Here is a 25,239-nt window from a genome sequence, read left to right on the forward strand (position 1 = left end):
GGAGTTAGCAACTCTCATGGCCCATACTCTGCACGCCCTAAGAGTTAACTTTATATAAACACACCACACACACTCACATGAAACACACATAATATCACGCACAACTGCCTCTGTGGCGGTGCCGCGACCCACTTGTTCGTAGAAAAAAAGTGGACTAGCTACTCCAGCTGGACTTTTCACAAATGTTCTATTGAAGTGAAGCCAACCGATTGTGGATTATCAGCGTGAGCGTAGCTATGAAGTAAGGTGCCCAAATTATTACAGGAAAGGACTAACTCAATTTAGAATTACAGGAAATATCATCTATGCTGCTCATTTTGTATTTTTTTTTTTTACAATTTTGAAGCTGGAAATATTCACTGCTTAAATAACTATTACCTACTTGTTATTGACTTGTAGCCAAATTCACTATATTACAGGTTTCATGTGAAATCTGCGTGTGCAGGACCGAACCGCGCTGTATTATCACTGTTACACTGAGCATAGACAGTAAAAGGTAGCTGAGACGGTAGAGGGGTTAGAAACAAATAAATAAAAATAGCCTATTTATTTCAGGTTGCACCAAAAAGATTTGAAAACCATGAAAGTTTAAAATCATCCCCCAAAAAATGAAAAATAAATCACGTCCCCAGCGCCCCCCTAGGTTGTTCGAACGCCCCCCATGGGGTGCCCGTTGAGAAACCATGATTTAGACCCAACGTCATATCCCGACCCTTGCAAGCCCACCCCCCTAAACCAGCCGGAGATTCTACTGATGTCTGACCGACACTGATGACCGCATATCGGGCATCAAGTGTGAACTAGAAAATGCATTTCCTGAAGAAAATGTGGTGAGTGCTGTAGTACAAAGTGAGGTTGAAAATATGTTTAAATAAAGCCAGATAGATCAAGACATAAAGAAACTTTAAATGGCTTAAATCAAGTGAAGGGATTTGAACAGAGTTCAAAAGTCTAAATGGAACAAACAATGTTAACATGCACACCATTTAAAATAATGTAAATGGTTGGAAGCATTGCTAAAAATGCAGAAACGTAAAAGGAATTGAACTGAAGATTCTGAAAGGTCAAATGTATTGCAGTGCACTGCTAAAAAAACTGGGAGCTGAAATCGAAAACTGACAGACGCTGATTTGCATTATCTGACGAAGGAATAACAGAATAACTGGCTAATAGCGGGCTGTACGTGTATGCGTGAAAGCAGTTATGATACAGCGGCGGCGTGGGGGGGCTTAAGCTCCCCCTGAAAAGGACTTCCCCTCAAAACCCCCAGTAATTTTGAGATGACTTATTGTAACGGAGAAATATACATTTTTAATAATAATGTGGCGAGCAGCCAGGGAATGCCCAAGTTAAAGGAGTTAGCAACTCTCATGGCCCATACTCTGCACGCCCTAAGAGTTGCCTTTATATAAACACACCACACACACACTCACATGAAACACATAATAATATCACGCACAACTGCATCTGTGGCGGTGCCGTGACCCACTTAGCCACTTAGCTAGTAGCTAGTCCAAAAAGTGGACTAGCTACTCCAGCTGGACTTTTCACAAATGTTCTATTGAAGTGAAGCCAACCGATTGTGGTTTATCAGCGTGAGCGTAGCTATGAAGTAAGATGCCCAATTTACCACAGGAAAGGACTGAACTAAATTTAGAACTACAGGAATTTTCATCTATGCTGCTCATTTTGTATTTTTTTTTATTCAATTTTGAAGCTGGAAATATGTTTATGAAGAATTGTACTGCTTAAATTACTATTACCTACTTGTTATTGACTTGTAGCCAAATTCACTATATTACAGGTTTCATGTGAAATCCGCCACATGTGCTGGCACTGCTGGATGATATGTCCTTCAACAAGCCCATAAAAAGAGCCTTCCTCACTACCTCTTCACACATTTCCAGACACAGCTCAATAGAGAGTGAAAGAGTCCAGTAATGTTCTTGCGCTCCGTTCTCCTGTGTGGCCTGCACGCCCTCGCCCTGGCAGGTCTGCTTACCGAGCCATCAGCTGACTCCAAGGTGAAGCTTGAGCGCGGCTCCTGTCCGTCCTTCTGGTATGAGTTTGACACCGACTGCTACAAATATGTTGCTAGCACATGGACCTGGGTCGATGCTGAGCTCTACTGCCAATCATTGGGCGCACACCTGGTCTCTATCCATAGCACCAGCGTAATGAACTTCCTTACCACGCTGATAGAGAACTATGACCCAACCACAGGGGACTACTGGATAGGATTAAATGATGTGCATAAAGAAGGCTCCTGGATGTGGAGTGACGCGTCCCTAAGAGACTATAGTTATTGGGGCCGTGCACAGCCAGACAACTATAATGGAGCGCAACATTGTGTCCAACTGCAGTATTACGCGACGGTGAAGAAATATGCTTGGAATGATGAGAAGTGCACAATCGTTGCTCCTTCTGTTTGTAAACTTCGTAAAACCTGTCCATAGGGTCTATGACTGTTTATTTGAAAATAACAATAAAAATATGACCAATCAAAAAACTGTATCTTGGATTTACTGAGATTTATTTACAGACAAGATGTGGATTCAACTGAATGTTTTCAGATGAAAACATGTTTTCTGAGCTTTCCCCAAATGCGCCGTTTCGGTGTCTGTTGCTTTAATGCAAATGAGGAGGAGAGGCGGGTCAAGGAGGAGGGTGGGGGTGTGGCCCTGAGCAGCTTGCAGCCACGGTACCATGCGCTCTGTTTACAGTGGATGTATCGCAATGGCGAGGCGCACAGTCTTTAGCCGTGTTATGTAAATATTCTAGAACAAACGGTAGTCCTGGAGCTCTACAGTATATCTAAATAATATCAATTTATACATAGATATCTATATCATATAATATATATTATCACGGCCAAAAGCTGTGTGAGCCTCCAGACGATATGAATCTCAAACGACCGCGTCGGGTTCTCCGACGTCTCTGGTTCTCCGACGTCTCTGGTTCTTTCACGTCCACATCAATCTGAAGTAGACTGAACCACGACATGGAGGAGAAAGGGATTGTTGCTTGCGGTTGTCTCCCGCCGCAGCCTGGCTGCCGAGGGACTCTCGCCTCGGCAGTGGTCAGCGCTCAGGCACCACCGCCTCCTGCAGCGCCGAGGCGGTGGTCCCTCGGCAGCGGGAAGCGGGGCTCAAGTGGAAGACATTCGCGGCCAACAATCCCTTTCTCCTCCATGTCGTGGTTCATGTACTTCAGGGAGTAAAAGCCAAAGTTTCTTTCCCCCAATTCCTTCTCAACCATGGCTGAGATAACCCCCATTACGAGTCTCATTGTGGAAATACCAGAGACGAGAGTCCGACGTGACTGTAACACTTGTGTTACAGTCCTAGAGCTCTATATCTAAATAATATCATATAATACATAGATATGATAAGATATCTATATCATATAATACATAATACAAAAGCTGTGTGCGCCTCCAGACGATATTATGAATCGCAAACGACTTCGTCGGGTTCTCCGACGTCTCTGGTTCTTCCACTTCCATATCAATCTGAAGTAGACTGAACCGTGCGCTGCCTGCTGCCCGCTGCCGGACGGTGGTGCTTCGGGGCAGTGGTGCCTCACGGCAACCGGCGGCAGGCAGCATGTCGCAGTTCAGGTACTTCAGGGAGTCAAAGCCAAAGTTCCTGTCCCCCAATTCCTTCTCAACCATGGCTGAGATAACCCCAATAACAGTCTCGTTGTGGAAATACTGGATACATATGACTTGTATCCAAATTCACTATATTACAGGGTTCATGTGTAATCTGCCACCTATGCTGGCACTGCTGGATGTGTTCTTTCTTGCATAAAGTCGGATTATTGGCTCCATGTAATCCATTGCATCTTGCAGATGACCTTCAACAAGCCAATAAAAAGAGAGCCTTCCTCACTACCTCTTCACACATTTCCAGACACATCTCAATAGAGAGTGAGAGTCCAGCAATGTTCTTGCGCTCCGTTCTCCTGTGTGGCCTGCACGCCCTCGCCCTGGCAGGTCTGCTTACCGAGCCTTCAGCTGACTCCAAGGTGAAGCTTGAGCGCGGCTCCTGTCCGTCCTTCTGGTATGAATTTGACACCGACTGCTACAAATATGTTGCTAGCCTATTGACCTGGGCCGATGCTGAGCTCTACTGCCAATCTTTGGGCGCAAACCTGGTCTCTATCCATAGCACCAGCGAAATGATCTTCATTGTCAGGCTGATACAGAACTTTGACCCAACCAAAGGGAACCACTGGATAGGACTCAGTGATGTGCATAAAGAAGGCTCCTGGATATGGAGCGACGGGTCCCCAGTAGATGCTGCTTTTTGGACAGAGCCAAACAACCATAAAGGAGCGGAGGATTGTGTCCACATGACATATTGGAAGTAGGGCAGGCCCGGAGTGGCTAATCGGGAGGACCGGGACAATTCCCGGTGGGCCGGTCTGACTTTTGGGCCGCGAGGGCCGGGGTTAATTATTATTATTTATTTATTTATTTGGGCCGCGGTTGTAAGAGCCTCACACTGCACCCAGTGCCCACTTGCCGCTGTATTTAGGTCACGCGATGAGCAAAGGTCACCCCCCTCCACACCTCAAGACTTCGGCGCAGGGGGCCGGTACGGGCCTGAAACCCCAGGGCTGAAAAAGGGTCCCACTCCGGCCCTGAAGGAGGGGGTGGGATTTCGTTGGAATGATTTGCCGTGCACAATGGTTGCTTCTTCTGTTTGTGGTTGTTTCTTCTTAGTTTCACTTACCTAACAGTACACGTTTAACAGACACGACCGGACTCGTTCATTCCTTCACTAAACTGACACCCGCTACCGCTCGCTCTTCTCGCTCGCCATTCTTGCACACACACATACACTATTCTCGTAACAATTATTAATTACAACAGTTAGCTGAACATTATAGGGTCCCGGACTTCCACTCCCGGTTTTCTCAGTTAAACACAGAAATCAACTAAATTTGTCCCAGTGTTTGTTATATGTGCAAAAAAATATGATTTCTTTCTCAGGAACGCAGTGGTTCGCAACGCCTTTCTTCTTCGTAGTTTCTTCTATTTGTCTCTAACTCATGCTCCAATCTTTCATCGATCGATGCAGATGTTGTGGATGCAACGGAATATATGATGCATCGCTGCATGATACTGATGTCTGAGTGACACCGATGTCCTCATATCGGGCATCAAGTGTGAATGAACGTCACGGTCGTACCTCCTGATATACAAATGCGGAGAAAAGACGGCGACGTGAAATGAGGCTCCCAACTTGGCACTCATCTCATAGGGTATTCATTAAACGCTGGTACACGCTCTTTCTGAAGCTCACAATGATTGTAATGTTACGTACTTATTATTATTGTATTCAATACATTTACAATGAACTCCTGGATGTAGCTGTCAACAAAAACGGTTGCCTAAATAACTTAGGTTGCTGTCTAGTGGTTACTGTCGGTATTGCTACTTGTGGTCACCAAAAATAAATTGCCACCATTGGTACTGAATTAGAATCCCTGTTGAGCACTGCCCTTTACCTTCAGACACATTCGGTTCCAAAGTAACACACTAAAAGCAAAATATGAATACATTTTTCCAGTTCATGAATTAATTACACACCCATATGTTGCACATGAGATCACTCATCATCATTCTAATTAGCTAAATGGCAAGTAAATCAAATAAATCCTTATCCAACGTTAGACCCTTTTATTGCAAAAGTAGGATAAGCAAACCTACAAAACACAATAAGATGAATAATCTTAAAGGTTGTACAATGGTTCCTGATATTGCCGACACTTGATTCAAACCAAATATGTTGTTTGCATCAGAAAAAGTACAACAGGCTGGAGCAGGCTGCAAGGTCGTCAATTATTTAGTTTAACTTCCATTAAAAATCTGAAATCGATTTTTTTTCATCAACAATTGAATAAAGAATCAAATAAAGTACATGGTATGAGTAGCCAAGCACAACTTTCTTTGCTATGCTTTGTTTCGTTTTAAATTCAGTTTGTAAATATGTCTAGTTACACTGAGTCCACCAGAGGGTGCTGTTGGTCAAGAGACCTCTGAGCCTTCAGTCAGCCACATCACCAGTTTAGGGGTGTAAACTACAGGTTCCATGTGTAGTGTAGACAAAGTTTAAGAGCTAAAAATGTGGCTCGTTGGTCTAGGGGCATGATTCTCGCTTAGGGTGCGAGAGGTCCCGGGTTCAAATCCCGGACGAGCCCGGTAATTCATTTTTTTACCTCAAGAGAATACATCTTGAATATGCTACAAAAATGTCCCCAAATAAGCTGGAAGACAGAATGAGAAAGAAAGACTGCCACTTATTACACTATGCTCACTTGCTATTTAAATACCCTGGAGCCTGCAAACAAAAATATTGGTAAGACATTTAGGGGAACATCTGCTAAATATAAATGCTCTAAAGTTTGCTGTTATCAAAGGACTTTCATATTTGTACCCTGAGCTCTAGCACATAATATTCTTGCCAAAATGCTTTCAACGTATTTTCTTCATGTGTTAATTAATATCTAAAATGCCTATTTAATACATGTAAGGTACAATACAATACAATATAAGGTTGACGAATACCTAAAACCTACTTTCCTTTTACAGCAACATATCTCTTTCTGGTCACCAGTTTACTCCTGATATGATAATATCAAAGTATGAGACAGTGATTAGCATAATAACACATTAATGGTCTTTGGCCACAATTTCAGTATTCTGCCCCTATAATTCTAAGAACATATGGATGCATAAATTTCACATAGGTTATCTCTATGTAACAACTATAACTTGACAATCAGAGCCAAGTAAGCAGCAAACTAAACATAATTTCACATGTGTGATGGTAGAGCAAGCCCATCCATCTTTCCAGAATAGTATCGGAACACTACTATACTGTAACCACCAGGGGGTGCTGTTGGACTTAAGGGCCAGCTTGCCACATCAGCAGTTCTAAAAAACAAATCACAGAGCAGAGATGAGCAAAGCCACATGACTTTTAAACAAGTTAGAACATAACCTATGTGGCTCGTTGGTCTAGGGGCATGATTCTCGCTTAGGGTGCGAGAGGTCCCGGGTTCAAATCCCGGACGAGCCCTCAGCTTTTGCATCAGTAGAAGGTGATGGATGGCAGTCTCTAACATTGAACTATGTAAAACCTGTACATCTTTCTTTCTTAATGTTTAGAACACTGTCCAAGGCAATATATCCTGTATTTCTGATGGCTTAATTATGGTGTTCATAAAAAAAAATGAAACGAGGGGATGTGAAGGTTTTCCATCAATTGTTCTCGACCATCTTACTGGCATTTTCTTGGGAGAATTATATTTGTCAGATAGATATTGCAGAGATATTTCACTCTGCTATATCTGTGGCTGCTCATGTCGTATTTCAGCTTGATTACCTCTTTCATTGATGAGAGGAAGAGCTGTCACTGGTATCAATAGTGCATGGGTATCATGGCTAGAGCAACAATGGCTCTCTGACATAATCCAGATAAGTTCAAACTTTATTGATCGCAGACTAAAAATGTGGGTGCCACAGCAGCAAGCTCCAACTTACAGAGCAAGTGAACCCCTTGTTTCAGTTGGAATTTGAACACTGGGGAATAAAATAAAACAGTTTTGGTTTTAGAGTTCTATAATTCAAGAGAAGGAGGGGATAGGTGTTTCATTGAGACAGAGTTGTTATCCCCATGGTAACAACCCACTGAAACCTGTGACAGTTGTTTTTTTTAACGACTTTACTAAGCTACATATATGCTGCATCGCGAACGTCAGAGTTCATCTAGACACAGCCTAACTTTCCCCCCCGCCCCCCAACATCCCTTTCACGCACTTATTCAGGCCCGCCGCTCCCTATACGCAGAGTGGGTAGGGCACCAAGTACCTGAGGGGGCACCAAAATTTAAGGTTTGTAAAAAAAAAAGGCATTATTGAATTAAAAAACTATGTTAATTAGTTATGAAGAGGCCCACCATTGTTTGTTCTTAATTGTATAACCTATCACTCAATTTCGGCAAATTATGTATGGTGTACGTCCTTGCAATTAAAAATAGTGAATAGCATTGTGTAGCCTCTTATCCTAGCTAGCTTTGTTGTAAAAGTGGAAGGGGTTAACCTAGTCAACTTAGTTTATAAAATATCGTAAAATGAAGGCTAATTAATATAATATATTGTGGCAGCCATGGGCGTGGAAAATTGAACAATTGAATAAAAAATCCAATAAAGTACATGGTACGAGTAGCCAAGCGCAACTTTCTTTGCTATGCTTTGTTTTGTTTTAAATTCAGTTTGTAAATATGTTTAGCTACACTAAGTCCACCAGAGGGTGCTGTTGGACAAGAGACCTCTGAGCCTTCTGTCAGCCACATCACCAGTTTAGGGGTGTAAAATACAGGTTCCATCTGTACTGTATAGACAAAGTTTGACAACTAAATATGTGGCTCGTTGGTCTAGGGGCATGATTCTCGCTTAGGGTGCGAGAGGTCCCGGGTTCAAATCCCGGACGAGCCCTGTATTTTATTTTTTTACCTCTCAAGATAAGAGATCTTGAACATGAAACAAAAGGTCCCCATATTTTAAGCTGAAAACAGAATGAGAGTCACTTATTATGCTATGCTCACGTGCTCCTAAAAGGCTTTGGAGCCTTCAAACAAAAATCTGGGGAAGACATTTAGGGGAAAGGTTTACTGTTATTCAATGACTTTCAGATTTGTACCTGAGCTCTACCAAATAAAATTCTTACCAAAATGCTTTCAACATATTCTTATGAACAAAAAGCTATTTCATGCTTCAACTTTTCACTGTTTTTAATTGATAATGAATGCCTAAAATACCTAGTTTATACATGGTTAATAAGTGGTTGACAAATTCCCAAAACCTACTTTTCTTTTACAGCAACAGCACTCTTTATGATCACGAGTTTACTCCTGATATGACAATATCAAAGTATGAGACAGTTATCCGCATACCATCTTTGGCCAGAAAAAATATCTCTGCAAGCCCAATTACATTTCTTTTATGCTTATTAAAGTATGTACAATTTCAGTATTCTGCCCCTATAAATCTAAGACTATATGGATGCATACATTTCCCATAGGTTACCTCTACTGTAACCGCCAGGGGGTGCTGTTTGACTTAAGGGCCAGCTTGCCACATCAGCAGTTCTAAAAACTGAATCACAGAGCAGAGCTGAGCAAAGCCAAGTGAGCTTTAAAGAGGTAACAGCCTATCCTATGAGGCTCGTTGGTCTAGGGGCATGATTCTCGCTTTGGGTGCGAGAGGTCCCGGGTTCAAATCCCGGACGAGCCCACAGATTTTGCATCAGTAGAAAGTGATGGATGGCAGTTTCATAGTTCAAATATTGAAATATAGTAAACCTGTATAATTTTCTTTCCTAATGTCTATAACACTGTCCATGGCACTATATCATGCAGTTCTGATGGCTTCTTTATTGTGTGTATAAAAACAAATTGAAAATATAGTTGCAATAACCCATGACTGGGTCCTGTGCTGTATGGAGTATGGTGGTGGCCTAATGAATACATAATGGTAAACATTATTTTAAGTCATGCCATGTCTCACAGAACAGTTGGTTGAGGTTGGACTTGAACCAGCATGGTCATGAGTTGCGCAATACGCCTACACTAAATGGACATGCAGATTGCCAAGGGCAGAATAGAGTATATTTGGACTTGGAGGTATGGTCAGCTTGGTCGGTACGGTAAAATGGCATTGGTATTCCTTAAAAATGGGTTTGCCGGAAGTCAATATTTCAAAACAATCATCAACAATGTTTTTAAAGAAAAATGTGTCAAACTCTACAGTCACACTGATGGTTGCTATTTAAACATCTGAGATATTCAATTATTTCACTTTGAAATGTACTCTTAAGTCTATGTCCTAATTGCTATGAATTTCACACCATAAAGTCGCACAGTCACCTAGTACATGTGTGCCGAGTATGCAGCCTTTACCACTGTCGGCATATAATGGTCTGACCATATGGATGCGATTTGAAAATTGTTCATCATGACGAATGGTGCATGTATAACAAGGCTCATGCATGTTGCACCTTCCTAGTAGTAATGGCTGCCTGTTGAAAGGCTGAACTTCCAGCTTATTATAGCTCTACCTATGTATTGTTCTGGCCCATCTTTTGATTCCCTTGCTCATTTTACGTGTTCTACAAGCCTTTTATAACTTTTGGAGCAAAAAAGTCAGGTAAAAATAATAATAATACTAACGAATACAATAGGGTTCCTACATTTTTTGTAGGACCCCTAATAATAATACTATCAATTACAATAGGGTTCCTATGTTTTACGTAGGAATAACCAAATATAGTTGCAAGCAGCCATGACAGGGTCAAACTGTATGAGGATTATGGTTGCCCTTATGAGTACCCATTGGTATACATTATACAAATATATATTTTTTTAATAAATAATGTTACTAACGAATACAATAGGTTTCCTACGTTCTCCATAGGACAGGTAACCAGGGGATGTGAAGGTTTTCCATCCCAGCGTGCAGCTGTCCGGTTTTATCCCGACCACACGTCAGGGGGGCAGAATACGAGGGGGACAGAGCGCAGGTGGTCTTCCAGGCCTGGACTTTACCCCAGCATCCCGGCAACTGCCCTGTGCCTGCAACCCAAGACTCAGATTTCTACCCTGGGCTCTACCACATAAAATTCTTACCAATATGTTTTCAACATATTTATCAAAGAGCTATTTCATGCTTCTTCTTTTCATTGTGTTCTTATTTGATAATTAATACCTAAAATACCTAGTTAATACATGGTTAATAACAGGTTGACGAATACCCAAAACCTACTTTGCTGGTTTATTTTTACAGCAACACCAGCAAACTAAACATCATTTAACATATGTGATGGTAGAGAAAGCCCATCCATCTTGCCAGAACAGAGTATCGGAACACTACTATACTGTAACCACCAGGGGGTGCTGTTTGACTTAAGGGCCAGCTTGCCACATCAGCAGTTCTAAAAAACAAATCACAGAGCAGAGATGAGCAAAGCCAAGTGAGTTTTAAACAAGAAACAGTCCATCCTATGTGGCTCGTTGGTCTAGGGGCATGATTCTCGCTTAGGGTGCGAGAGGTCCCGGGTTCAAATCCCGGACGAGCCCTCAGCTTTTGTATCAGTAGAAAGAGATGGATAGCAGTTTCATAGTACAAATATTGACCTATATTAAACCCATATATTTGTCTTTCTTAATGTCTAGAACACTGTCCATGGCACTATATCATGCAGTACTGATGGTTTTTTTATGGTGTTCATAAAAATAAATTGAAACGACGGGATATGAAGGTTTTACATCAACGTACCATGTTGTTACTGGTATTTACACTTGGGAGAATTATATCTGCAACCAAGGGTATTCAGATAGATATAGCAGAGATATTGCACTCTGCTATATCTGTGGCTGCTCATGTTGCTTTATGTATTTTTGCTTGATTTCCTTTATCATTGATGAGAGAAAAAGCTGTCACGGATATTAATAGCGCCATCATGGCCAGAGAAACAATGGCTCTCTGACATAATCCAGATAAGTTAGAACTTTATTGATTGAATATTTGACCTGTGATTCGAAATTTGGATGCCACAGCAGCAAGCTCAAACTTAAAGACCCAGTGAACTCAGCTGGAATTTGAAAATAAATAAATGAAGAAGATGAGAGTTATATTCTTCGCGGGAAGGAAGGGGTAGGGGTTTCATTGAGACTGAGTGGTTACCCCTATGGTACCAATCCACTGAAACTTGTGACGACTTTACTACGGCCTTACCAACATGGACACGCCTGATCTCGGAAGCTATGCATGGTCGGGCCTGGTTAGTACTTGGAAGGGAGACCGTCTGGAAATACCAGGTGATGTAAGTGGTGTCGGATGTTGGCCAATAGGTGGCAATCTTCCCTCTGGCCTTAGGGGCCACTCACACTAGGGCCGCGGCCCCGTGCGCGAGCTAATTTGCATACCAAAGTCTAGAACGTTTGGCTAGTGTGACCACGCCATCCGTATTCCAGCACGGAACAGCCCCTTGGTGCCCTCAGTGAGTGGGTAGGCACTGAGTTCTGAAAGCCAGATTTCTCTAAACCTATATATTGTTAAATCAAAAACAATAAACAACAAACAGGCACGCACGGCCGATTTCAAATAAGTTCCTCCCTTTCTCACACACACACACACACACACACACACACACACACACACACACACACACACACACAGTATATGAAATGTCACGACGGTGACTTCAGGTTTGCCCGTAGCCTACTGTAGTTTGGACTAAATGATTAAACATCGCATCCATCGACTTAACGGACCCCTCCCTCACACCGAGGGCCGAAAAATCTGCATGTTTGCACAACATTTGTACCTACTGTTGTTTATTTATATGGAAATAAACAGTTGTTTATTTCATTCATGCGTACTGGCATCTTTGAGCAAAATACCCCCAAAATTTTTCAACAACACCACCGACTGCTTACCACCTTGACTGAGACATTTACTGGGGGAAACACTGAGGTCCATGCCCTTCTTCCCCACAACAATCATTTTAAACAATGGCGGCAAGCGGTTCACGAGTGGGTTTACGTTGGTGCGATAGTGAAGTTGAGTGTTTACTTGAAATTTTGGCAGACGACAGCATTCAGTCGCAGCTGGACACCACGCTTGGTGATGACGTATTTATCGTATTACGACGTGATGACGTATGTGTGAAGGAGCAATCGAGCCCAGGCCATGGTCTTTGGGAGCAGTGTGACCACGGGCCAGCGGCAGGAGTGGGGAGGGGGGGAATCGTGCTGAAACTTGCCTAGTGTGAGTGCGCCCTAAACATCAATCCTGATGCCCCAGTGCAGTGACGGGGACACTGTGCTGTGGAAGGCGCCGTCCTTTGGAGGAGACGTAAAACCGAGGTCCCGACTCACTGAGGTCATAAAATATCCCAGGGCACTTAACGCAAAGAGTAGGGGTTTCCCCGGCTTCCTGGCCCAACCAGGCTCATTCAATCTGGCCCCCTAATCATCCCCCTGTATAATTGGCTGACTCATTAATTCCCTCACTCTCCACCTCAAGCTGGTGTGTGGTGAGCGTTCTGGCGCAGATTGGCTGCCGTGCATCACCCAAGTGGGTGCTACACACTGGTGGTGGTTAGTGAGGTCCCCCCTTCACTGTAAAGCATCTTTGAGCACTATATAAATTCAATCCATTATTATTACTAAGCTAGCAATATGCTGCACCGCGAACATCACCGCGGGGGAACGATCCTGCAGATATGCCCTCTACAACACCCGCAGGATCCGGCCCTTCCTCACGAGGGAAGCAGCTCAGCTCCTGGTCCAAGCGCTGGTCATCTCCCGCCTCGACCACTGCACCTCTCTCATGGCTAGACTTCCCGGCCTCTGTGATCAAACCTTTGCAGTGTATCCAGAACGCTGCAGCACGACTCGTGTTCAACCTAACAAAATTCTCCAATGTGAGCCCCCTTTTCCGTGACCTCCATTGGCTGGCTCCCTGTAGTAGATCGCATCAGGTTCAAGATGATGATACAAGGCGGTCAATGGAACTGCCCCTGCCTACCTCCAAGCATTGGTCAGACCACACACCCCAGCTCGAGCGCCCCTGCCTACCTCCAAGCATTGGTCAGACCACACACCCCAGCTTGAGCGCTCCGCTGAACAACTTCCGCTGGACGCCTGGTACCGCTGTTGCTAAGAGCAAACAAAGGTCGATCATCAAAATCACAACTCCTCTCTGGGTTAGGTTCTCGTTTTCATTCAATTCAGCTTTATGTGATTTTTAAGTGAAAGGCTATAATTAAAGTAAACAATATGGAAAATTTGGATCCTACAGTGTTGTTACACTGCAATGCAAAATGATCATATCAAAATAGAAGTCTAGCAGTATCATCACACAAAAATTATAAACAGGTAAGGAGGTAAGTGGTCTCGACGAGGATTCCTTCTTTTCAGTCTCGGTTCTGACTCTCATTTATTTGGAATATTTCTTAAACCTATTTCCTTTTAGGTGTGGTAGTATAAACTCTAATTTCAAATCCCTTTTCATAACTCATATCTTAAAATAATCAACATATCTGAAGTCAATGCTGATCAAAAGTTATTCCAATAATGTTATCAATAAAATCACAGCCTATAGCTTATATATTCTTCAAATAAAGCATGCTTAAATCTAACCATGTTCCGTCCAAATAAAGGCCATTAAGCCTCCCCCAAACGTATCGAAAAAGGTAAATTAGTAAACAAGAGTCTTTTAGCTCCTTTAGTTCGGCAATTTACAATGAAATAAAAGCTTCTAAACATCACTAAGATATGTCCACCTTAGATATGTCCACTACCTGGACATATCTTAAGTTTACATAACAAGGTTTACGTTTACCATTCGCTCACCTGTTCGAAGCACGCGGTCAGTGCTGTGGTCTCCTCATCATAGCTAATCGGTTCCAGCGGCTGTAATGTGCCAACCGTCGACCGCCATCTATTGGCGGAGCCACAGGTTACATGTTATATTAAATATCTGTGTCGTCCGTAGACTTTTAACTACTGGGCTAGTATGCTAATGATGAACTCACAGACCGACCGAAGTACGAAGGGTTGTATGGACCAGGTGTAGACAGTCAGTGCAGCATTTGGTGCAGCATGATTGTAACGTTAGGGCTACTCGTCCTGGGTCCACAGAGCATAGGCTCAACACGACTTTATGAAATTCTGTTATTGTATTTAACTTAATTCAACTCAATTTGAGACCGTAATTACTTTTTAGTATTTGTAATCTAATATCAGCATATTAACTCGACAAAACTAACCAAACTGCTTTTACTTTGAAAATAAATGGACCGGAAGTTGATCTTGATTGTGCTAACCCATTGGTTAGTGCTCGCTGCTCTGCTGTAGCGTGTTTACCATAGGTTTACCAGCTCGCTGTGGCAAAGTGGTTATCTCCTGTTTAAACATCCAGTGAAGCCATCTATAAATCGGAACATTGGTGAGATTAATTATTTACCTTAATAGTTCACCACATGTTTGTGCATCTTGCATTCAATGGAATGGAGTCAATTTCGTAACAAGTTAGCCACAGTAACGTTAACCAAAAGCTGCGATAAACAGATGCATTAGCAGATTCATATCACGTATCAGTCACATAAGTATGAAAAAGCGTGTGATTAAATGCATATGCATCTTTTGTCTCCGTCATATCGTACACTGTTTCAATGCAAAACATGTACGCAGTGTTAAAGGAGATTAAAGAGATGAAGGGCTTTGGTTAGTTGTTCTCTGTTGCTAGGCAACAGAAACCTTTGGTCATTGCCACATGTCAACTCAAGTAAGCCTTTAATGACATTAGACCGGACAAACCATTGGTCGCTTTTTAGTTCACTGGGTTAGTTTGTCTTCTTTTGCAAATATTCAGTTCTGGGTTTATTTTTTATAAATGGTATTTCTGGTTCCCCGGATATTCCTTCATAGGTAGGTCTCTCTGTGTCATTTAGCCCACACAGTAAGAGACCATGCTGGTTCCAATATTTACTCTGAAGCTGAACCACAAGATCAACCCTCGCATGGTTACTGTTGGAAAGTTTGATGGAATTCATCCATGTCTGACAGCCGCCACTCAGGCAGGGAAGGTAAGTGTTTTTCATTGGTCATCATGTTATTATTATTGGTCACCTTATGATCAAAACAATTAACTTCCACTTATTTATATCGCGTCATCTTCTTTTAAAATGGTGATAAAAATAAACTATTCATGCCTAACTAACATCTCGCCGTTCAACTTGCTCATCACCTTTCTCCACAAGGTGTTCATCCACAACCCCCACACCCGTGGACAGCGACCTGCCGCGCACCGGCTGAGCCAGAGCACACAGGACTCTGACATCTCCCTGCTCAACATCAACCAGGCGGTTAGCTGCCTGACTGCAGGCTCCCTGGGGCCTAACACCGCAGGGGACACCCTACTGGTTGGCTCTCAGACCAACCTGCTGGCCTACGACGTCCACGACAACGCTGATATATTCTACAGAGAGGTGGGCCACCTAGACATTTGACCTCCCACACTAGTATCTAAGAATGCTTTGCTGTTCCCACAATGTGTTGAAGTGTGAGTGCACATAATTGCTCCTTTAATATTTCCAATAAATCCAGTGATTCACATGACTCGTATGAATGCAATAATTAGGCATAGCATTCATTTAATCATATAACAAAATATTAATAAATCGAATCCTAAAAACGCAAAATGTTGGTTATTAAGATATCGTTATTATACCACATTGCTTTTAACATTTATGTTCCTACTCCTCAACATAGGAAATCCTTCAAACTAAACACATGCTAACAAGAACTGATAAATACTTCTTAAAAAATATAAATAGGACACTATACAATAATGAAAAACAAATATGCTTACAGCCATTGCTTTCTGAGGCCTAACAAAACGCTTGAGGAATAACCAAATCATCAAAACATTTTCAAAATCTTTGACAGCCATGAGGGAGGGCTACTGCATTTATTTCCTACTTCTAGGATATACAGGTCCTTCTCAAAAAATTAGCATATTGTGATAAAGTTCATTATTTTCCATAATGTAATGATAAAAATTTAACTTTCATATATTTTAGATTCATTGCACACCAACTGAAATATTTCAGGTCTTTTATTGTTTTAATACTGATGATTTTGGCATACAGCTCATGAAAACCCAAAATTCCTATCTCAAAAAATTGGCATATTTCATCCGACCAATAAAAGAAAAGTGTTTTTAATACAAAAAAAGTCAACCTTCAAATAATTATGTTCAGTTATGCACTCAATACTTGGTCGGGAATCCTTTTGCAGAAATGACTGCTTCAATGCGGCGTGGCATGGAGGCAATCAGCCTGTGGCACTGCTGAGGTCTTATGGAGGCCCAGGATGCTTCGATAGCGGCCTTAAGCTCATCCAGAGTGTTGGGTCTTGCGTCTCTCAACTTTCTCTTCACAATATCCCACAGATTCTCTATGGGGTTCAGGTCAGGAGAGTTGGCAGGCCAATTGAGCACAGTAATACCATGGTCAGTAAACCATTTACCAGTGGTTTTGGCACTGTGAGCAGGTGCCAGGTCGTGCTGAAAAATGAAATCTTCATCTCCATAAAGCTTTTCAGCAGATGGAAGCATGAAGTGCTCCAAAATCTCCTGGTAGCTAGCTGCATTGACCCTGCCCTTGATAAAACACAGTGGACCAACACCAGCAGCTGACATGGCACCGCAGACCATCACTGACTGTGGGTACTTGACACTGGACTTCAGGCATTTTGGCATTTCCTTCTCCCCAGTCTTCCTCCAGACTCTGGCACCTTGATTTCCGAATGACATGCAAAATTTGCTTTCATCCGAAAAAAGCACTTTGGACCACTGAGCAACAGTCCAGTGCTGCTTCTCTGTAGCCCAGGTCAGGCGCTTCTGCCGCTGTTTCTGGTTCAAAAGTGGCTTGACCTGGGGAATGCGGCACCTGTAGCCCATTTCCTGCACACGCCTGTGCACGGTGGCTCTGGATGTTTCTACTCCAGACTCAGTCCACTGCTTCCGCAGGTCCCCCAAGGTCTGGAATCGGCCCTTCTCCACAATCTTCCTCAGGGTCCGGTCACCTCTTCTCGTCGTGCAGCGTTTTCTGCCACACTTTTTCCTTCCCACAGACTTCCCACTGAGGTGCCTTGATACGGCACTCTGGGAACAGCCTATTCGTTCAGAAATTTCTTTCTGTGTCTTACCCTCTTGCTTGAGGGTGTCAATGATGGCCTTCTGGACAGCAGTCAGGTCGGCAGTCTTACCCATGATTGCGGTTTTGAGTAATGAACCAGGCTGGGAGTAATGAACCAAGCCTCAGGAATCTTTTGCAGGTGTTTAGAGTTAATTCGTTGATTCAGATGATTAGGTTAATAGCTCGTTTAGAGAACCTTTTCATGATATGCTAATTTTTTGAGATAGGAATTTTGGGTTTTCATGAGCTGTATGCCAAAATCATCAGTATTAAAACAATAAAAGACCTGAAATATTTCAGTTGGTGTGCAATGAATCTAAAATATCTGAACTTTATCACAATATGCTAATTTTTTGAGAAGGACCTGTATACTTCCGGTTGCCTGGAACTAACATAAGTGTTTTATTCAAAGCAACATGCTGACAAAAATATCCGTAATTAAGATAATCAATGAAAATGCAGCTGATGTGCTCTACTGATTTAACTGGAACAGTGGTCAACATGTTTAATTTATTACTTTTTTGCACATTTAGTTCCTGTCTAAGACAAATTCATTGGGTAGGCCATTTTAAGCTATTTGAAGTGCACTCAAACCACAACAGGTTGTATGTTTTTAATCTGTTGTGTTCTGGCTCCTCTTCTTGTCTAGGTTACAGATGGGGCCAACGCAATTGTGCTGGGGAAACTAGGGGACATCCAATCTCCCCTGGCCATCATCGGTGGGAACTGTGCCTTACAAGGCTTTGACTATGAGGGCAAAGACCTGTTCTGGACGGTATGGGCCAAGCTAGTACCTCATTGGCAGTTCACATACCTGAAAGCCCAGACTTAATGACATCATTCCTTGTGCAGATGACTATGATTTAATGATGGGGCTGGTTACCTTTATCAGCTCTCTACATCTCGAGGCCGTAGTGTGCGTTGTCTTCCATCATGATGACTAATGTACATGAGTGAGTGATTATAAAGATAGTTGTTGACCTCATTCAGTTCAGTACTAGTTTCTGGAGCCATCCAAAAAGAGTCAACATCTTAATCAAGTGACTTTGTGGCATATGCTATTGCATATTTAATGACATATCCAGAGCATTACTATTCACCTATTCATTTTAAATAAAATATTCTGCATGAATTTGATTGCCTTGTAATGCTTCATGTTTGGTCGCCTTTGCTTCAAATGATACAAATGCCTTTTATTTGACTTTGAGAGGCCTGCTTCAGCTATAGCATACAGCATATTATTTGTACTTGATTCAACTTTAGTTGATCCATTAATTAATTTTTAATCATAGGTTACTGGTGATAATGTTCAATCGCTGGTGCTCTGTGACTTCACCGGAGACGGGAAGAATGAGGTGAGACAGGTGTCAATATGGGATGAACCATGTCCTTCATTCATAACATTTGATATGAGTGCATACAATATGAAGCAAATAAGTTATGTAGTCACGTGCTGTAGTGTGTATATAATGTTTTGTGTATACCATTGTGTGTATTATCATGTGTATTTGTGTGTGTTCTGTTCAAAGCTCTTAGTCGGGTCTGAGGATTTTGACATCAGGGTTTTCAAAGAAGACAAGCTTGTTTCCGAGATGTCAGAAAATGAGGTAAAAAGCAGGAGCATGTTTATACATTTAGTAAAATAGAGTGAACATAGTTCATTGATGATACTGGATTCCGTTTGACGTCTTTTCCCTGTGTGTCAGACAGTGACCTCGCTGTGCCATATGCACGGTAGCCGGTTTGGCTATGCCCTAGCCAATGGTACAGTGGGAGTCTATGACCGGACGGCCCGCTACTGGAGAATAAAGGTACTGCAAACATCCATCCTATGCTTTTGTATTTGGAAATGTTTTATGTTTCTTGCACTAATTTATGACTAACTTATGAGTTATGTTGAGAATCTGTTGAAAAATGGAAAAATAGGATAACTATTATCCTTTAATATCATTACTGACTTAAAATAACCTAAACTCACTTCCGATCCCTGTTCCAGTCCAAGAATCATGCGATGAGCATCCACGCCTTCGACCTGAATGGTGATGGAGTGGTAGAACTGATCACCGGCTGGTCCAACGGAAAGGTCCTTAGACGTCCCACGTATCAACATGTATAGACAATGGCTGTTACACCAGCTACTAGAACCCAGACGGTTAAACCAATGCTTTCCTCATACAGGCTCTCTTTTCTCCTTTCAGATCGATGCCCGTAGCGACCGCACGGGCGATGTCATCTTCAAAGACAACTTCTCCTCGTCGGTGGCCGGTGTGGTGGAGGGGGACTACCGGATGGACGGGCAGGTCCAACTCATCTGCACCTCCACGGAGGGAGAGGGTAAACAATAACCTGTTTTGGTCTTGGTACAGTTTCTATGTTGTACAATAAATTGTCAGTCTTACACTAAGACTGCAGCCAGTACTTAAAGCATTATGTGTACAGTCCATACGTGGGCAGACCATTCTATTGACGAGGGAAAAACGAACGGAACAAACATGTTCAATGTAGAAGGACCTGTAATGGAGAGATCTAATTGTTGTAATTATGACCTGAATTGGAACAGACTATATAGCATATTCATAGAATATAAATCTATCAAGGAACCTCATCATTTGACACTTGGCTACTCAATAGTGTCGTAGATGATTACCTAGTGGCCAGTTACGCAATAGAGGCCATTACATACCTTAGTCCTTGGAAAGGAGGGGTGAGCGGGATATTAGTTGGTTGCCATCGGTAACCTCCCCGCTAGTGGCCACCTTGATGCTACACACTGGACCATAAGATTTTAACTTAACTCAAAAAGAGAGGGGCCATATGAACGTTAATATTGAGGTTATTCATATGTTTATTAAACTGGGACAATAAACAATAAATAAATTGCACCAGATATAGTCATAAGCAAATTAACATCTGTAGTCAACTGGGCGGGAGTTGTAAGGGTGAGGGGTTTTACATGACTCATGCAGTTTTGAATGTCTTCCAGTGCGAGGCTACCTTCCAGCCAGTAAGGAACTGAAGGGGAACCTAATGGAGTCCAGTGTAGAGCAGGACCTGGTCAGAGAGCTCAGCCAGCGCAGACAGAATCTCTTGCTGGAACTACGGAACTACGACGAGAATGCCAAGGTCAGCAATCTCTGATGGTGGTGGTGGTGGTGGTACTTTCAGAATAGCTTTGAATTGATGGGCTGTATTGAGTTGTATTGAATGGGATTAAAAAAAGAAATGGTCGTATCATGTTGACTATATTGATACCTTCACCGTTTCTATACTTGTGTTTCAGGGTGTGACGGAGACGGACAGCGAGGTGGGTGTGATACCAGCCAACACTCAGCTCCAGACAGCATTGTCTGTCCGGCCCGCCACCGAGGCCCAGAAGGCCCATGTAGAACTCAGCATCTCCACGCCAAACGGTACTTCCAGACACACACTCCAGTCACACGCTGGACTACAGCAGAATCACAAGGAAGTGCTCTGTAAAATACGAAAACAACCGCACAGGACAACAACAAATGTAAAAGAAATAGGCTACAATATCAGTGTAAAATGTGGTGGGTGGCCAATTGGCAACATGGTTGAAGGGGCTGGGGGGGTCCCCACCAGAGGGTGTGGTGATGATAAAGAGTCTCAGACACAGCACTCAACGTGTGGTCCATCCCCCTTCAGAGACCATTATCCGCTCAGTGCTGATCTTCGCCGAGGGGATCTTCGAGGGAGAGAGCCACGTGGTCCACCCCAGCGCACAAAAGCTCTCAGGCTGTGTCCGAGTGCCCATAGTCCCTCCCAAGGACATACCGGTAGACCTGCACATCAAGGCCTTTGTCGGGGGTAAGAACAGGTAGGTGTGCATGAGAGTTTAAAGTTTCAATCAAAATGGATGTATTGCAATAATACTACTTCTGTCATCAAAAAGTTGGTACATAAAATACACTGCCAGATTTAGAAAAACTTTATGCTGGCAAAAATAAATAAAATAAAACTTGTTTTAAATGGAAATATTAATTAAAGTATGTACAAATATTTATTGTAAAATGTGTTGTTTTTGGTGCTTGTGTTCTTTTTCCCCACCCACTGTCCTGCGCCCCAGTACCCAGTTCCACGTGTTTGAGATCACCCGTCAGCTGCCCCGCTTCTCCATGTACGTCATGGGGGCGGACCCCTCGGTGGCCCCGCCCACTGGCAGGGTCACCTTCAGCATCAACGACCGGTCCCAGCGGGTAAACGTCACAATATATTTACAGTTACCGATGAACAGGTAGCATAAGCATGAGGGCATGAGGACTACTTTTGTTATGGCCACGTACTGAAATATGATTGATATTTAATGTTACCCAATTCAATCATACATCATATATATTGGATATATTGGGCAGCGTTATGTCGACAATAATGGGCTAATACGAAACATATTCAAAATATGTAACCTGCATCATTCCACTTTCACCTCTCCAGGTGGTGATGTGGCTCAACCAGAACTTCCTGCTCCCAAAGGGAGCAAACAGTCCAGATGTCACCTTCACATCGCTACGAGCAGGAGGACTGTTGTCCATCAGCATGACCAGCAGTGGACAGGTACACACTCAATCGTGGTCACATACAATGAAGGGGCTCTGATCAGAAACCTGTCAACAGTCGGGCAGTTGCTGAACGCACCACTGTTTTGTCCAATCAGATCACCTTGAGCACAGATGACATCGACCTGGCAGGGGATCTCATCCAATCGCTGGCCTCGTTCCTGGCTATCGAGGACCTGTCGGCTGAGGTCGACTTTCCAGACTACTTCAAAGAGCTCCGCACAACTCTCACTGAGGTACAAGGTGATCCATCATACTCAATGCCTCATGAGGGGAGCAAGGTCCGCTCTCATTGACCACTTCAGACATAACAATCCTCCATCCTTTGATCCGTGTTGCGTTCCAGGTGGACGAGTTCCACTGTGTACACCAGAAGCTGACGGCGGCCATCGCTGACCACTCCAACTACATCAGGAACATGCTGGTGCAGGCCGAGGACGCCCGCCTCATGGGGAACATGTGAGTCCCTGCCCTGCTGCGCTATCGTCTTCAGCACCTTTCATGCTTGTGTTGCATGACAATACTGCATTGGAAATGCAGCCAATAGTGCTACATCCGCTTTTGCCGCCAGGTAGTGTCGATGTTTATTCTGGGTGTTTTTGTACTGTTCTTGCTTACTTACAGACTTTTTGTGGCCTCTACCTCACTAGTGTCTTTTCCTTTGTTCTCATTGGAACTAATTGCTTGCTTTTTCTGTCCCCCATGTCTACCTGTCCTTATCTGTGTCCAACTCCTTCGCCACCCTGCTTTTATGCATGCCACTCGGTCCTCACTCCTGTGACCTATCGCTCCCCTCCAGGATCACCATGAAGAAGCGCTACCGGGAGCTGTACGATGTGAACCGAGACCTGGTCAACGAGTACAAGATCCGCTCCAACAACCACAATGCACTGCTGGCCCGCCTCAAGTGCGTCAACCAGGCCATCCAACGGGCTGGGAGACTGCGAGGTGTGTGTTGGTGTATATATATATAAATATGCACACACGCATCCATATAATTCAAGTTTATCTCAAATTAAGTCTTGATTGGGATCCATTAGTCGCCCACATGCCTAATGTCTAAATTAAAGGGGACATATTATACCACCAGGTGTGACTGGGATTAGCCTTCCAAGACGTTTTGAAAATCTGCCCCATATGACATCACTAGTGGGTGTGTCCACCTAGATGTGTGCTGGATAGATCATTCTACCAACCTACCCAGTGGACTGAAGTAAACGTTGCTCATCTACCCAGCACAGATCTAGGTGGACACGCCCACTAGTGATGTCATATGGGGCAGATTTTCGAAACAGCTTGTAAGGCTAATCATACTCACACCTGGTGGTATAATATGTCCCCTTTAAGGTATTTCACAGCCTATGAAATGGCTGTTACTAAGCAGTTTGTGTTTGCTAAACGTGATGCCCATCCCAACATGAACATTTTGTCATGACCTTACGGATCAGCGATCAGAGAACATAATAAGTATTCTACGATGGTGTGTTATAGATTCCTTTTTATCGATTATTTAGTTTGCATTGCCACAATGCTTAAGCTGCTTGAGAACTGTTATACTGTAACGGCCTATTAATGAATGGTCCTACAGTTTCTGTTTACTCGATTCAGACACCAAAAAAAAAAATACATTGTGCACTACCATGCACCCCCCCCCCCCCCCCCCCACGCCGTGACATTTCTAATTTGGAGACCGAGCCACAGAAAAACAACGGTTTAGGAGCCCTCTTCTGAAACAAAACAAATGAATACATCTAAATATATACTAATGTCTTACCCGTCTTTCTCTCCGTCTCTCCCCAGTGGGTAAGCCAAAGAACCAGGTGATCTCTGCCTGCCGTGATGCCATCAAGACCAACAACGTCAACACGCTCTTTAAGATCATGAAGGCCGGCGCCGCCTCTTCCTGAGGGGGGACAAGGGGGAGAGAATGGAGGGTCACCAAGCGGACCGTTGCTGTCACAGCCTCTCATTCTCAATAGGATGCATATACAGGATGGATATATATCACATGAGACACTTTAGTGACGCAAGATAGGGTTGCGATTAGTTTCAGAGTGCAACTTGTGCGATAGATGAGGTGATTGTTTCGATTTTAATTCATGGAATTGTATGCGAGACATGGTGCGAGTGCGAGTCATATGTTTGGTAAATGTTTACCTTTGGTTGTCTACTCTGGGGAAAAACTAAGGCGTGATGGTTAGAGAGCCCATCTGGAGAGGAAATTAGGAAACGGGACTTCTTCCCAAAGCCGTGGTCAGAGAGCAACTCGTCATCTGCGTCCAATAACAGGAGAGAATGGCACAGTGTGAAATATCCAGAACACTATTTTGGGTGATTGAGTCCAAACAATTGAGTCCAATACGGTTCCGATAGTAGTAGTGCATCAAGACACTGCGATACTTCCAGTTATTTTCCTTAAAGCGCTAGCTCTTTGTTTTCCACTGCGTATCTGCAGTATGAGTATTTGTCATCTGTTCATTCTTTTAGCAAAGCACTGTTGATTTACATTTTCTGGTTTCAGTTTCTCTTGCAAGCATCACCAGTGTTGTAATCAAGCTTTGGAAGTCAGATTCTTATAAAGTGTCTTGAAATGGTTCAAATCTAAAAGTATGAAAGTCAGATAGGACAGTAAGCCTGTGTGTGCGCGTGTGTGCATGCGTGCGTGTGCGCAATCAACAAATATTTCAAAGGGACCTACAGACTGTTGATAACCCTTTTTCTAGATTGTAAATAGGATTTTTTTTTTTTTTTTGGATTGTGTAAGAGATGGTCTAATAAATGTACTTATAATATTCTGATACAAGTCTCAGTTCCATCTTTGATCAATTTTTGTGTGACTTGTAATTAGAATTGTCAACCTTCTCTGTCCCTTTAAAAGACGCATTCAGA

The 25,239-nt window shown here is 43.0% G+C and overlaps 3 protein-coding genes, 1 long non-coding RNA gene and 5 other non-coding genes across 14 annotated transcripts; 8 read left to right on the forward strand and 1 right to left on the reverse strand.

Moving 5' to 3' along the window:
• The first annotated feature begins 1,873 nt into the window (after nucleotides 1-1,873).
• On the forward strand, nucleotides 1,874-2,509 carry LOC132465247 (echinoidin-like). The gene has a single exon (XM_060062068.1). It carries the CDS (start codon nucleotides 1,941-1,943, stop codon nucleotides 2,454-2,456), a length of 516 nt encoding a protein of 171 aa, XP_059918051.1. The 5' UTR covers nucleotides 1,874-1,940; the 3' UTR covers nucleotides 2,457-2,509.
• A 1,436-nt stretch (nucleotides 2,510-3,945) lies between these two features.
• LOC132464956 (lactose-binding lectin l-2-like) lies at nucleotides 3,946-4,374 on the forward strand. Its single transcript, XM_060061590.1, has one exon. The coding sequence runs from the start codon at nucleotides 3,946-3,948 to the stop codon at nucleotides 4,372-4,374; it is 429 nt and encodes a 142-aa protein (XP_059917573.1).
• Nucleotides 4,375-6,138: 1,764 nt separating this feature from the next.
• On the forward strand, nucleotides 6,139-6,210 carry trnap-agg (transfer RNA proline (anticodon AGG)). Its single transcript has one exon. It is a non-coding gene; the product is annotated as a tRNA-Pro (tRNA).
• An 809-nt stretch (nucleotides 6,211-7,019) lies between these two features.
• Nucleotides 7,020-7,091, forward strand: trnap-agg (transfer RNA proline (anticodon AGG)). Its single transcript has one exon. It is a non-coding gene; the product is annotated as a tRNA-Pro (tRNA).
• Nucleotides 7,092-8,436: 1,345 nt separating this feature from the next.
• On the forward strand, nucleotides 8,437-8,508 carry trnap-agg (transfer RNA proline (anticodon AGG)). The gene has a single exon. It is a non-coding gene; the product is annotated as a tRNA-Pro (tRNA).
• Nucleotides 8,509-9,234: 726 nt separating this feature from the next.
• On the forward strand, nucleotides 9,235-9,306 carry trnap-ugg (transfer RNA proline (anticodon UGG)). Its single transcript has one exon. It is a non-coding gene; the product is annotated as a tRNA-Pro (tRNA).
• A 1,769-nt stretch (nucleotides 9,307-11,075) lies between these two features.
• Nucleotides 11,076-11,147, forward strand: trnap-agg (transfer RNA proline (anticodon AGG)). The gene has a single exon. It is a non-coding gene; the product is annotated as a tRNA-Pro (tRNA).
• Nucleotides 11,148-14,870: 3,723 nt separating this feature from the next.
• Nucleotides 14,871-24,514, forward strand: bbs2 (Bardet-Biedl syndrome 2). Of its 3 annotated transcripts, none has more exons than XM_060060923.1 (18): nucleotides 14,871-15,024; nucleotides 15,507-15,664; nucleotides 15,839-16,066; nucleotides 18,429-18,554; nucleotides 19,072-19,134; nucleotides 19,309-19,386; nucleotides 19,486-19,590; nucleotides 19,776-19,862; nucleotides 19,978-20,113; nucleotides 20,763-20,902; nucleotides 21,060-21,189; nucleotides 21,443-21,614; nucleotides 21,864-21,993; nucleotides 22,229-22,348; nucleotides 22,449-22,586; nucleotides 22,697-22,809; nucleotides 23,150-23,298; nucleotides 24,151-24,514. In XM_060060923.1, exons 2-18 carry the CDS (start codon nucleotides 15,548-15,550, stop codon nucleotides 24,255-24,257), a joined length of 2,139 nt encoding a protein of 712 aa, XP_059916906.1. In that variant the 5' UTR covers nucleotides 14,871-15,024; nucleotides 15,507-15,547; the 3' UTR covers nucleotides 24,258-24,514. The 3 variants fall into 3 exon arrangements, with proteins under 3 accessions (XP_059916906.1, XP_059916907.1, XP_059916908.1); XM_060060924.1 differs by having other exon boundaries at nucleotides 14,883-15,024; nucleotides 15,530-15,664; XM_060060925.1 differs by having other exon boundaries at nucleotides 14,891-15,024; nucleotides 15,511-15,664.
• On the reverse strand, nucleotides 19,383-24,612 carry LOC132464514 (uncharacterized). 4 transcript variants are annotated; one of them, XR_009527285.1, is made up of 4 exons: nucleotides 24,508-24,612; nucleotides 24,125-24,253; nucleotides 20,733-21,593; nucleotides 19,383-20,549 (listed from the first exon to the last, which is right to left on the reverse strand). It is a non-coding gene; the product is annotated as an uncharacterized LOC132464514 (long non-coding RNA). The 4 variants fall into 4 exon arrangements; XR_009527284.1 differs by having other exon boundaries at nucleotides 19,383-20,290; nucleotides 20,463-21,593; XR_009527283.1 differs by having other exon boundaries at nucleotides 19,383-20,290; nucleotides 20,427-21,593.
• Nucleotides 24,613-25,239: the final 627 nt, after the last annotated feature.

Source organism: Gadus macrocephalus, chromosome 9 (genome assembly GCF_031168955.1).
Source record: "Gadus macrocephalus chromosome 9, ASM3116895v1".
Lineage (NCBI taxonomy): Eukaryota > Metazoa > Chordata > Actinopteri > Gadiformes > Gadidae > Gadus > Gadus macrocephalus.

What these genes read in the sequence shown, in the direction of transcription:
- LOC132465247 (XM_060062068.1), top strand. Translation starts at nt 1,941, where the DNA reads ATGTTCTTGCGCTCCGTTCTCCTGTGTGGCCTGCACGCCCTCGCCCTG.
- LOC132464956 (XM_060061590.1), top strand. Translation starts at nt 3,946, where the DNA reads ATGTTCTTGCGCTCCGTTCTCCTGTGTGGCCTGCACGCCCTCGCCCTG.
- bbs2 (XM_060060923.1), top strand. Translation starts at nt 15,548, where the DNA reads ATGCTGGTTCCAATATTTACTCTGAAGCTGAACCACAAGATCAACCCT. An exon ending in CAGCATCTCCACGCCAAACG is followed by an intron (nt 21,190 to 21,442) that starts GTACTTCCAGAC and finishes ATCCCCCTTCAG; the next exon opens with AGACCATTATCCGCTCAGTG. An exon ending in TCCGCACAACTCTCACTGAG is followed by an intron (nt 22,587 to 22,696) that starts GTACAAGGTGAT and finishes GTTGCGTTCCAG; the next exon opens with GTGGACGAGTTCCACTGTGT.